A 13,183-nucleotide genomic window follows, 5' to 3' on the forward strand; every position below is an offset into this window, starting at 1 on the left:
TTATGAGTCAGTAATCAACGTTGCATTAATTGTATTGAACGATAAGTTTTCGGTCAACAACCTATTAATTATGTAATAGCATAAATGTAGAGTAATGCTGAACAGGGTAAAGTATTAATCGCGCGCGGTAGCACACGTACCCGCACTCGTCTATCGGGCGCCACTTGGCATACACAGCGAAGTACTGTTGTTTTTAGGTGTTGTGGACGTTATCATCCTTGGGCGGTAGAGCTGTCGATCAGCAGGCAAACACTTCGAGTGGCGAGTAAGGCACTAAGCACACAGATAAGACTCATTACGGCAATTAGTAGAGGTAAACACAGTCGGCCCAGATACGCTCCGAGCAGTGTTGACACAAATGTCTGTGTGTGTCTGTGCATACACTCTAAACTGATAAACTAGCCTGTCATCATTGACGATTGATTGTTTTGAATACTAAAGACTTGAGCCCATTAAATTGTAATCCCTTTCAATCTTTGAAGTTGTTTGAAAACTAATGTTCAAATACATTTGATTGATTCTTTTATTAACAAACACGCTTATTTTTATCAGTCCTTGTCCTTCCCTTTAAATCAAAGCAGTCTCTGTTAGTGTTTTAATCTTTATGTTTATTTTCAATACCCATTAAAAAACCGATTTAATCTCCATTATTACGCATCGATCAAATTATTTACAAAACCTTACAATACCATTATTAACTGCGTACTGATATTTTAGACATCTTGTAAGTATATGATGTTTCGTCGCTCAGTGTTCCCCTTTGCTAACTATGGTTGTCCTTGATTGAACGGAAAGACGGACTCGATTCATAATGGAACGTGTTTATATCCCTGCCATTCATAATACAACCGCGAAATAAAATCATTAAAGAAGATAGGATGTTATATCTAATCATATTTAATGGAAAATGGCGTTAAAATGGTAATAATGGTATCGTTTAAAAACAGGTTTAACTTATGTCGATTAGACCAGTTGCGTGCTTTACAAAAGATAAAGATACGTATATTGTATATCCTTAAAAGTGGCGGGTCGGCGCAGGCGCGGACGCCATACTGAGCCTTACAAGATAACCGCGCAATATTCTCGCCTAATAGCTGCGATTAGCATGCAAATATACCTGTACAATACACTCATCAATACTCGATCTTATATAAATGATTCGTCATTATTTGCGAACTTTCACCTATTGGTACACAAAATACTGCTTTTCCGTTACACCTACGATAAAACACGTACGATCAAAGCAAACTTTACGATCGTTCCCAGAAATAATGTGTAGGTAAACTCTAAGAAACGTAATCTTGTCAAATGATTTTGTTGAGCTATTAATAACTTTATTATCAACATGACTGTCCTATAAACACGCGATATTTGGTAATAATGCAGTTCGTACAGTCCTCGTTGTAGTCAAAGGTTACGCATAATGCCAGTGCTAAACTGTTACAAAGTGACATTACTAAATAAAGGATTTAATAATATATTAAGCTTTAACATTAAACTTTCTTGTGCAATGAGTAGAGTTTCAGACGCTACTGCGCACAAAATAAAAGGTTTCAACCGAATGCATTGTTTTGACTTTGCTGTGCTTTTGCATAGTATCAAGTATCGCACGGTGATATATACGGCATATGTAGATATAAATCTCTCAGTGCCCTGTGGTTTCGGCGCCCTGCCGTGCGAAACCTTTATTTTATTACAGGCTCTTACGAGGTCCTTGCACTTGAACTTGCACTGTACTTTATACACTCGGCTATACTGTGCCGATATCAACAGGGAAACTACCGACTCCTCTCTTTGTGTTCTCGTTTTACAAATATGCATACTTAAGCTTAAAACGACCACCATATATCTATTACCATAAACAAACATAATCAGTACCATATAAATTCGTTTATATTATCTAGTTGCTATAAACACCAAACGACGCCAATCAAAGTCATACCTAATAAGGTGTGTTATAAAAGCTTTAAGCTGGAAGCAATTACACAAATACCTACAAATTGTTATGCAAATCATTTTGAACCTAACGACTTGGCACGCAGAACCTGTTCTTTGCTGTGTCGATGTTACCAGTGCGAAAATTTACTATCGATAGCCCCAATTTACGGACAACCGGTGAAATTTACAGCGATCATTAGACCGCTTTTGGTGCGATCAATTCGCCAATTTTACACGATAAAAATATTATCCCCGATCGACAGGCGATAACAGGTAATTTTTGAAATTTCCTTAATGGCCGTCGAAGCTTGCGCAAGTCTTTACTGACCGATATAATTTACCAAAAAGGTATTTATTCGTACGTGATCGAATTACTCGTGCATTTTTCTTCTCGTATTTGTGAAGTTGTGAGAACAATTTGCACGCATCACGACGCTCCGATTAAATTATGTGCGATTACCTATAGTGCCTACTTATCATCCCTGTGAAACTGTTCACAACGTAATACGCTTGGTTGTTGGGTGCTTTGCTAAATTGCACAACGATGTTAGCAATCTAAAACATCTATAAAACCTTACGAATCGATAAACTTAATCGACTGCATATAAATTAGAAATTACGAAAGCTAACTAATAAGTCTAAGGGTGAAAGGATCAAAGCTTAGATAACATTTATAACGTGAGTTGGAATGATGACGAAATATACGATCGTAGTTAAATATATCGAAGTTAATTGCTTGTAAATAATGTGGCCTACTCAAGACGTGTATTTTATAAACTAAACCAAACGTAGGATATTTTACCCGTACTTATTACTGGATTATGCATATTTTAAAATTATAGTAATACCCTTTGTCTCATATGTTTTAAAGTCTAGGTATAACTAGAGGCAGGCGCCAAGCCAAGACAACAGTTTTAATTTAGTTCTTCAGATTCCATTTAGTCTAGTCTAATTAATTTCCTTAGCGTTGTGAGTCATTCTCGAGTTCTGCTCGGAGCGGCTGCGCGCTCTATCAGCTCCATGTAACTGTGTTTCAATTATGTATACAAAAATATTTCTGGCGGCTGATCGTTGAATACATAAACAATGTTTAGCCTTGGCCTTACACATATTATAATTCAGTTCAAGAGTATCGAAGCTATATTCAATATACCGTATTTTTTCAGGTAAAGCTTTTAGATATGTAATGTTCACACGATGTTAGATCATGATCTCTGATAGTGAATATCAACTTTTATGTTTCTGTCTGTAATCCTATGCTGTATGTATGTAGTCAAGATTTTGTATGTATTCAGAATATACAGTTATTTTTTTCTCAATCGCTTCTTATACATATATTTGGGTAATGCTATATTCGGTGCACGTTCGGTCCCGCTACGTAGGGTCATGTTGCGCAATCCTTGCAATATTCATCGTTCATTGTATTTCAATAATTGCCACATAAATATGTATGAATTGAACTTCGAAAACATTACAGCAACTTTCAAACTGTCGAGTTTTTGTCCCCAGCACATTAAAAATGCATGAGCCCAGCGTCCCAGATGCTGTATAAGAAGAAATTCGTGGAGGTCACACGCCCGCACCCTATTCTCATGTTTGGTGACGACTGACTGCGTTAAGGTGATCGTGTGGTTTTTTTATCGTCATTGAGATGATCCCGGCGAGGAACCCGCAATGGAGCGCAACTTGTCAAGGTGTAAATGTAATGAAGTTTTTTATGATTAATTTAGAAAGTGTCAGCGTATTATAAAAGGTAGGCTGCAATATAGTGGCTGTGCGTAAGTACAAAAAGTGCACGGACGGCTTCTAGCTAGTGTTGCGTTCACACGAGTGCGAGTGATAGCGACGCGACTTCCGCGAAACTATCGCGCGGCGAAAACACGCCGCACTCACTCCCTGCGCTCCCTGCGCTGTGCTCGAGCACCGCTTTGATCATCCACTACACACTAAATATTACTGCCTTCCCTTCACATTTGTACCAATATTGTATACAGTATTAACAACTGGCATAACATTATTTAAACTGTCCGTTACAAGCCCGAAAACAAAGTTATCGTCATAAAGCAATAAATCAATATGGCTGTCCACATTTATCAAATTGCAACATTAATTGAAGTTATTAAGTTAATAGTTATTAGCCGCTTATCAGCTGCCATAAATTAACATTGTACATTACTTATATTCTGACAAGGCGTCACCTTCACGCAGGGCGCTATTATGCGGAGTGCATCTTTCTCTCACGTCACACTTTGGCAATAAAGTGATAAATATCATGAGCGAGCAAGGGTTTAGTGTTTCGAAAGAAATAATGAGTGTGCCATGTATCTGATCCCGTGTGCATAGACTACGTTTGGGATTGCGTTACTCGATGGCGACATTACTGGCTCCACTCTATTGCGTCACCGCTAGAGCCTCAATTAATCTGATGAATATTATTCAATATGATATCCGCGTATAGCTCTCTGCAGAAACTTGAGAATGCTACATGTAGCACTACATAGTAAAGTTATGAAACTCGCAGTATTACAGTCAGGACTAGATTTTTCTGATTCTGGATTCTAGATTTTTAAAAAACTCTGGTAATAAGAGAGTAATTATTACACAATCTGTAAAAAAAAACAAAAATGTTGATGTATATTTCAGGAGTAAATCACTTTATCTTTCAGTAGCAAATAACTGCAGTATCCACTTGCTTAATTACCTAGTAAATTTACGGATACAATTAATTTTATTAACTATCTTGTGTTTCATAAATTATGAACAGTATTTGGCACAGGAATGCTGTTATAACTTCCAGATTAGGAATTCATTATATCTAACTTAAGATAAAACAAGCTTTAAGCTTGATTAGGAAAATTGTAAGCATTATTTTGTGGTTAGCAACACAAGCAACAGGACTTATTGATTTATTAAGCCTGCTTTATCTTTCTAAGTAATCACTGTTTAGATTGTATCAGCCATTTACTTACAACTTTACCTCTTTTCAAGTTAATTTTAAGTAATGGCTGTCCTAAAAAAGTTCCGTTTGTAAATGGTCGAAGAAGCCTTATATTTTATTGTTTCTGTCTTATCTAGTGGCTTTTATGGCAGATGTAAAACATATGCGGTATAAATAGTCATATTTCCTGAGCAATAAAAACGGATAAGTAGCTAAGAATAAATGCTATACTTATCGCATAATTTGATTACACGAGAAAAATAATATAATTAATGAGAAAAAAAAAACATGTAACCAGGCATATACTTATTTACATTTAGGTAACTTATTCAAAAAGTATAAGGCCAGTATGTATAGTATTCCCTATAATCCCAACTAGCACACAAGCGCTATAACAAGCTGTACAATGGCCGGTTAAAGGATTTTTATAACGCCTTAGGCTCCTTAGTAAGAAGTATAGTGGTTCTATAAGCGGCTACAGATCTCTTGTAGCGTCAAATAGGCCCATACTGTCCAGCTTATAGCTCGACATTGGATCTACAGTGGTCGTAAATAGTAATTATAATAGTACGTAGTATAGTAGTAATACAGGAGCGCTAAAATAAGATGAAGGTGGTATAATCGCGCTACAAGAGCTTTTTCGCAGCTTCGTGGCGCTTACCAGCTGTTGTACAGAGGTGGTTAGCGCCACGAGCGTTCGAAAAAGCTCTTGCAGCGCGATTATACCACCTTTACCTTATTTTAGCGCTACTGTGTAACGGTTATAAATGCTAACGCTCTAAATTAGTAATATAGTCGGTTTATTATGGTGTAAACTAAATATATTTTTTTTTAAATGAATCATCAGTGACAAATGAGGAGACATTTTATTTTTACGGATTGGATTATTAAAATAACAAGTAGTCTATCGCTTTTATTTCTTTGTGTACGTGATATGAAAGTGCGAGTTCAAGTTTGCTGTCAATATATATGTATATTATCGTCAATATTTTCATGCGCCCTCAAAATATTCAGTTTTAAGTGCAAAAATTATATAGATATGTGGATTTGGAAATTGTATTTTGAACATAAATAAGACTTTGAGGGTTACAGATAATTTAATTAGGGTTATAGGTAATAAAAAATGATTTTAATTATGTTAACGTTACCAGGCTATAGATTTATATGATCTTCAAAAGATCGTAATAACCTCAAAAAATATGTTTACCAAATGCTATAATGGCGTCTCGATCAAGCAGCTCTCAGAGTTGGTTACATCTGCTCTAGCGCCTTAAGCTGTACAAAGGCTCTAGTGTTTGCTGTTGTAGACCTCAAGGTTTTGCAGTTGTGGCATAGGAGTGCTTCAATATAACTGTTTTGGTCGCACACCAGCATTTTACTCGTACTTTTAGGGGTCAGTCGTTGAATATTAAAATAGTTTGAAAATCATATATAATCATATATAATCATATATCATTTTATTTTATTTTATTTTATTTTATTTTATTTTATTTTATTTTATTTTATTTTATTTTATTTTATTTTATTTTATTTTATTTTATTTTATTTTATTTTATTTTATTTTATTTTATTTTATTTTATTTTATTTTATTTTATTTTATTTTATTTTATTTTATTTTATTTTATTTTATTTTATTTTATTTTATTTTATTTTATTTTATTTTATTTTATTTTATTTTATTTTATTTTATTTTATTTTATTTTATTTTATTTTATTTTATTTTATTTTATTTTATTTTATTTTATTTTATTTTATTTTATTTTATTTTGTTTTATTTTATTTTATTTTATTTTATTTTATTTTATTTTATTTTATTTTATTTTATTTTATTTTATTTTATTTTATTTTATTTTATTTTATTTTATTGACAAAACAGTTGACAGACTGAACCACCACTGCACCTATGTAAATATATTATGATAATAATTTTAAGCTTTAGTATAAAGGTATATTACTCGGTTATAGCGCTTTAGGTGCTTAACATAATTCTGTAATCCCCATGGCTGTAAAAATGTTTCGAATGATACCTTATACATCTATTTGCCGTACAGAAGCCATATAAATATCTGATATAACGATCAAGGCGCTATTAAAGACCTACGCAACTCTTTTATAGATGAGTAATACACTAGCCCTAAAAAAATCTGTTATAGAACCTAAGGCATTACAAAAAGCTTATTTACGCTCTTGAGCGCTATAAGCGCAACGCATAACTCCGTTTAAACTCCTTTATCTCCTAAAGTCCCCTTATACAGTTAACGGTGTTATAGAAGATTCCATTAACTCAGTTATACTTCCCTAGGCTGTCTAGCGATGCAATTACATGCTCATATATCACTATAAGTCATTAGTTTCCTACTAAACGGCTACTGTCCCGCCTAGCTGTTAAAGGGTTTTTTAAATAGCTAGTATACAACTTATAGAGAATTGTACAGCATTTGAACGACTCTTATGCAACTATCAGGCTGTATAACGACTGTATAAGCAGCTTGTGTGCTAGTCGGGAATGTATCACGTGTTTATAACGCCTGCTTTCATAAGCGCCAACATATTTACACGCCTATACTTATTAGTACTAGTCCGAGTTGGAGATAGAAGTTTTGCTGTAAAAATGTACGGAAATAGCCGACAAAATTTATTAGCTCGAGTAAGTAGTGCGTGCGGTCAGTTAGGCGCGTGGCCAACAACGTGTCTGCATTAATATCTTGTATCCAACACAAATGATCGACCACCTAATTAGACCCTCCATTACAAGCATGGTACCATCCCGCTTTTGAGATCTTCATTAACTTTAGAAATCAGCAGCAAAATGTTAAATACTCCTAATATTTGCCTGTCAGCTTAATGACAAAATATGTGATAAGTACTATATAATTTCGTGAACAACCTTTTGTACCATATTTTCTGCGAATAAAATAATTTGAATTTACTATATCAGAAGTTTTGGTGGCACTAACCTATGAAATGCTCAAATAAATCTTTTTTAACTGCAGATCTACTAAACGATGAAATAAATAATGAATAAAATAAACAATGAGCCATTTGTATAAAACTGCGAGCGAATCTGTCGCTAGTAGCGACAACAGTATTAATGCTACGTCAAAGCGAACAACAGCCAGATTTAATAAGATTTATGTGCATATTCCGCGGAAATGGGCTCACTGAATGTCTCAAGGTTGACGGTTATTAAAATCAACTAATTTCCTGCGTAAATGGCTTTACTTTAACATTATCCAGTGTTTATTTTTCTGCAGCAAGATAAGAAGGTACAAATTTAGCAAAATCAGTATCCATTGCAGTTACGATTTATTGATTTGTGTTCCAGATCACGAACTGATAAAACATAATGTTACGAACATGTGTATTAATAAAACAGACTTCTTTTTAAAGCTTAAATCTGAATAAACAAACGATTTATTACGTAAATCAGTCATTAAATAAATCAATACGGAGACGTGCAGATAACTAATCATTCAACGTATTTTTAACTGTGGCTCGTTTATAATTAAACGTATGCCGAACGATTAGTCATCTCTTGCTCCATGTACGATGATAATATCTACCAAAAAAACATCTGGAAGAAACCGAAAAGGAATAAGACAGTGATAAGGATAATAACAAGACATTAGTGGTTGCTGCAGAAGATAAAGTCGCAGCGGTGCGATACCGGCAAGTTCAAATATTTGAGAAGGTCGATTCGCGATAGGCAAAAATACACTGTGTCAGTCAGTCGGTAACAGAGAGCTGCGAGCGCGCACGTGTGCCCGCTTTATCTATCGTGACGCCGAAATTCACATGGCCCGGGTTATCGCAACCCAGATAGACAGTACGAGAACTATCCACTCGAATGCCTAAAACTAACTATCATTACAATTTAAACGATCAACGTCCTCCGACCGGCGCGCCGGTGTCCGTGAACTTAGGCGTATCATTGTGTTCTCTAGATACTGTCACATTTACTCTCTTATCTATTTAACTAATATAAATGAGGCCAGCTAAAAACAACTTGACGTATTCTATCTCGTTCATTCTTAAATCTGAGTAGGTACACGTTTGATTTATACCGTGGCGATTGTTATTAAAAATTCACTATACAAAAAAGCTCGTAGTAGTATTTTACCAAATTTGATATGGGGAATTATCATGAGTAATGATTTTTTTACTTAACGGGTCGGCATCAAAATTAAAATTAATACAATCCATAATTAGCTATAGCTGAACATGGGCATCATACAAAAACTGCTTCCAGCCATTGATGGAGGAGTATTGCAATAATTACAAGGTTTAGTAACCAAATAAATGATTTCAGCAAGCCGCCTTAACATACGTGCGATCTCATTAATAAAAATTACTTCTCAAGAATTGAACTTAGGTAGATTGAAGATTGAGAGGTATAAAGGTTAAAAGTATGTATTTAGATCAACACTTTTATAAGTATGTTTAGTCGATGGCTAGTCATCGTAGAACCGCCTCAGTCTAATTTCAGACGAGTTGTTCAAAGCACTAAGAAGTTTTAGAGTAAAATAAAGATAGTTACCGCAGGTCCAGCCTGAGGTCTCTGCCATCGACGGTGAGGTTGTAGTGTAACGTGTGGGGCTGCAGATGCTCGGTGTGTCGCAGGTCGCGGCGCGCGCGCGCGTGCCCGTGCTCGTGCGCGTGCTCGAGCTCGTGCGAGACCAGCTCGCCGTCGTAAGACACCTTCACTGGGTGCGTCACCTGCACCATGGACGGGTCCATGTGTTTGTGGGAGTAGATACCTGTGGACACAAACCCAATATCAGTCATATTGGTCCGGCAGTCAGTCGTAAGGCTGACGAGACAGTTACTTATTAATATTTGTAAATTATCCATAGCTAGTATTAAAAGAGGAAGTGTCTATGTATTTACGTCTGTTACTTAATATAGTTAGTCTTATTACTATTAGTAAAGTACATTACTATAGTCTTATTACAGTTAATAAGACTGTATTGTTTTGGGATTTCTCAGTTACATAATACAATAATTAAATGTCAACATCAGTGGCGAAGGCTCCATATAACTCGATTCCTACCGGCTTCCCTTTCTGGACAGACTTAATATTAGTGTTAAATTAATTTTTACTATTGCCAAATAATACACAATTAATAAATAATCACCAATATTTAAAACGTAATCTTTAACTAGAATCATTAATCTAATCGAAATAGTACGAAAACACCTACCCTTTAAAAATTACGCTCCGCTAAAAACGGAACGTGAAGTAATAATAATGAAATAAGCCGGAGGCGTTGATCGGGAATCGCGTACAATAAAAACTATGGCGGCGATGTCGCTTACGACCTTTTGGATCGCGCTTCGCACCGCGCTGCATAGTGGCGAGCAAGCCGGAGGAAGAGCGGGTTGCCTCGCGCTACAGCGCTCGCGCCGCGACAGACACATGATCTTACGCATGTTTCTGTCGCGTCGCGAGCCGCGTGCAAGAGCGAGATGGCGAAATATAAGCTAAGCATCCTGCATAAGTATGAGTCGAACATTCTTATTCTTCACCAGTTTGACATTAGGTTATGTTTGTTTACAGTTTACGTCTTTCGCGCGCTCTTTAACAAATTAGAATATTTGTGTTTATTACAACATTATTCCTTAGTAAATGTGTTTGTAAATGTATCAGTGTATTAGACAGTAATTGTTTTGCATGTATCCATTGGAATACATATTCATTTTGTCAGATTTTTAGGTTAAACTTTCTATAAAAGTGTTCTGCGTTTTCAGTAATGTTTTTGGTATTTTATTGTTGATAAATTAATTCTAAATTGAATTCTGAATTGAATTCTAGTATAATATGTTATTAAACAACCAGTTCGAGACAATCATCAATCATTTGAAATACGTTATCAAAATATGTGCTGTTGTGTTACCTACGTGTTACTACTGAAGTCAGAGTAACTACCTAAATACAAAACAAGCATGATTAGGTAGCATGGTAAGTACCTATGTATTATTAGACTGTAGAGAGAGAAATAAGAGACTGTAGTTGAATGTAGATAATACTCTCTTATTGTTATTATGTAGTAATACGCCATTTTTACGTCGGCATTCTTACGATGTCCATATGTAGGTACTATACCTAGACAATGACTTATAGCTCCGGCTTGCCTTATATAAATATTGACCCTTCGCCACTGGTCAACATCAAAATTAAAATAGTGATAATATTACGAATATTTTTGTATAATATAAATGGAATGTTTGATAACAGGACATCAAAAACCGTAACTTGCGGTCATTGACTGCACTGATGACAGGGTAATTAAAAATATAGTCAAAACAGTCAAATAAATAGACAAATTAAAAACATAGTTAAAAAAAATGCATCTTATTTCAAACTAACATTTATAATTCTGTAATATACCCCACTATTCATTTAATTTAAAACTAGTTAGCTATATCAATAGAGGAAAGGTTATAAAATCAAAGTTCTGGGAAAACCTGATTCCATCTTTTATGTCCCCTGTTTGGTATTTTTAGTATTTGTAATCGAATAAAAATATGAAGAATGCACAGATAAATTAAGTAGCATTCAAATAAATCTTCGAATGTTTTATTAACAGTTTGACATTCTGGTAAACGTGAAATACATAGTTTAGTACATAAAACTCCTAACATACGTAATGAATCAATAAAGAAAGCAATTAAACATGTAAAAGGACGTCATAGAGAGCATGACGTGGAGTTTGGTATCGCGATAGAGGCGCAAGAGAGCTGAGGTAGAGCCATTGTACGACTATACGTGTACCAAAGTCCCTACGGGCTTGAGATGCCGCCGGCCCTTTGGCGCCACACCACTCTTATTTTAATATCTTCAATTCACTTAATTACACACTAACACAACACTAACGACATTCCTCTAATAAATTACTGTCACATTTAACTCGTTCATATTTTCTCCTTTATTATCAAAAAAGAATCTCAGTTTCAAACAAGAATTATACGGATAAAAGTCAGTATTTTAATTACAGTTTAGCATTTTCCTGTTACATTTTTGTTAGATTTATCCGTGTTTTAAGATTTACAATACCAACAACCTGATGTTTTATTGATTGACATTGTTATACGCAGAATCAAGTAAATGTGTTTGAGCTACAAATTCTAGTTCCCGCATGAGGCGGTTGTCGGTAACCTAACCCTTTGGCACGTAATTGTGACACGTTCCTAGACGTGTAATTCTCAGTAATGTTGACTTTTTCATAGATAATCACATTTACTAGCTTATCACTTATCATATGAACAATTTCATATGAAATCTGTATGCGTGGTCAGCGGCACAGCGGCGCTAGTCACTCGACACTCGCTGACTGGTAAGGCCACACAGGTTCTACTTGCAACTCGTGTTTTTCTCACTCCATATTTGTCTTCCGAGCCTCATACATAAATGAATTTAATGAAGGCAAAAACTGCAATTGTTTAAACCCTAGTCGATTACTCACAAGATATATGGATTAATAGAGCTATAATTCCCATGAATGCTCTGGCACACACAACAAATTAAATCGCGCAGGTTTTTTACTCAAAACGAGTATTACTACTATAAAAATTAAATTCGAGATCTGCGTATAATATATTATGACATTTAAATTTTAACAATTATAGCCCTCTCAGGACATAAAAAATAGATAAGTATTTAAAGATATCAGAACATTTATCGAATCAGCTATTTATATTATGGTCGTTATTATTTCTGTTCGCCATTATTATTTTGTTATTGCTTCGGTTTTCCATTAAGAAGGCTTGGTTTTGAATAAGTAATATTTACATTAATAGGTTGTGTAGTGTGGGAAGGAGGCTGGCTATTTGGACCTTAGTTGGTGTGTATGTAGTGTAATTACTGATAATTATTGTGCGTAGGTATCGCCCCCTGCCGCCATGCCGCCGCACGCTCTATAGAAAGCCGAGCGCATCACTTTACGAGCTAGTGGGTGGACTTCTTAATAGTCGGGTCATTTTTAAACGTAATCTTGGCTTATCATAAACTTTATTATTACTACTGAAACGTTTTATACACCTACAACCACAGATACAAAGCATAACATAGTCTTACAACTTATGTACAGCAAACAGAACGAAGAAGTAGGTAAAGCCGGTTTGTAATGAGGGTTTATTGTTTACAGTAAGTAGGAATGTTTTAATTAGACACTTTACCCAAATAGATGCAGGGCTATTAGCTTCGTATGTTGTTTTTAAAGGAAAGTATGTAATATAAACTGTTGTTGCTTGGATGGGAAATTTGTCCCCGGCTATTCTTATAACTACTGACGACCCTATGACCCCCT

General features: G+C 35.1%; 1 protein-coding gene across 2 annotated transcripts in view; it reads right to left on the bottom strand.

The window, feature by feature from the left end:
• AdamTS-B (ADAM metallopeptidase with thrombospondin type 1 motif B) overlaps positions 1 to 13,183 on the bottom strand; it is a 70,834-nt gene that overhangs the window by 32,284 nt on the left and 25,367 nt on the right. For both annotated transcript variants that reach the window (XM_076123170.1, XM_076123172.1), the window contains exon 3: positions 9,415 to 9,634. In XM_076123170.1, coding sequence (XP_075979285.1) covers positions 9,415 to 9,634 — 220 coding nt within the window. The remainder of the gene's footprint in view (positions 1 to 9,414; positions 9,635 to 13,183) is intronic.

This window comes from Anticarsia gemmatalis, chromosome 15 (genome assembly GCF_050436995.1).
Source record: "Anticarsia gemmatalis isolate Benzon Research Colony breed Stoneville strain chromosome 15, ilAntGemm2 primary, whole genome shotgun sequence".
Classification (NCBI taxonomy): domain Eukaryota; kingdom Metazoa; phylum Arthropoda; class Insecta; order Lepidoptera; family Erebidae; genus Anticarsia; species Anticarsia gemmatalis.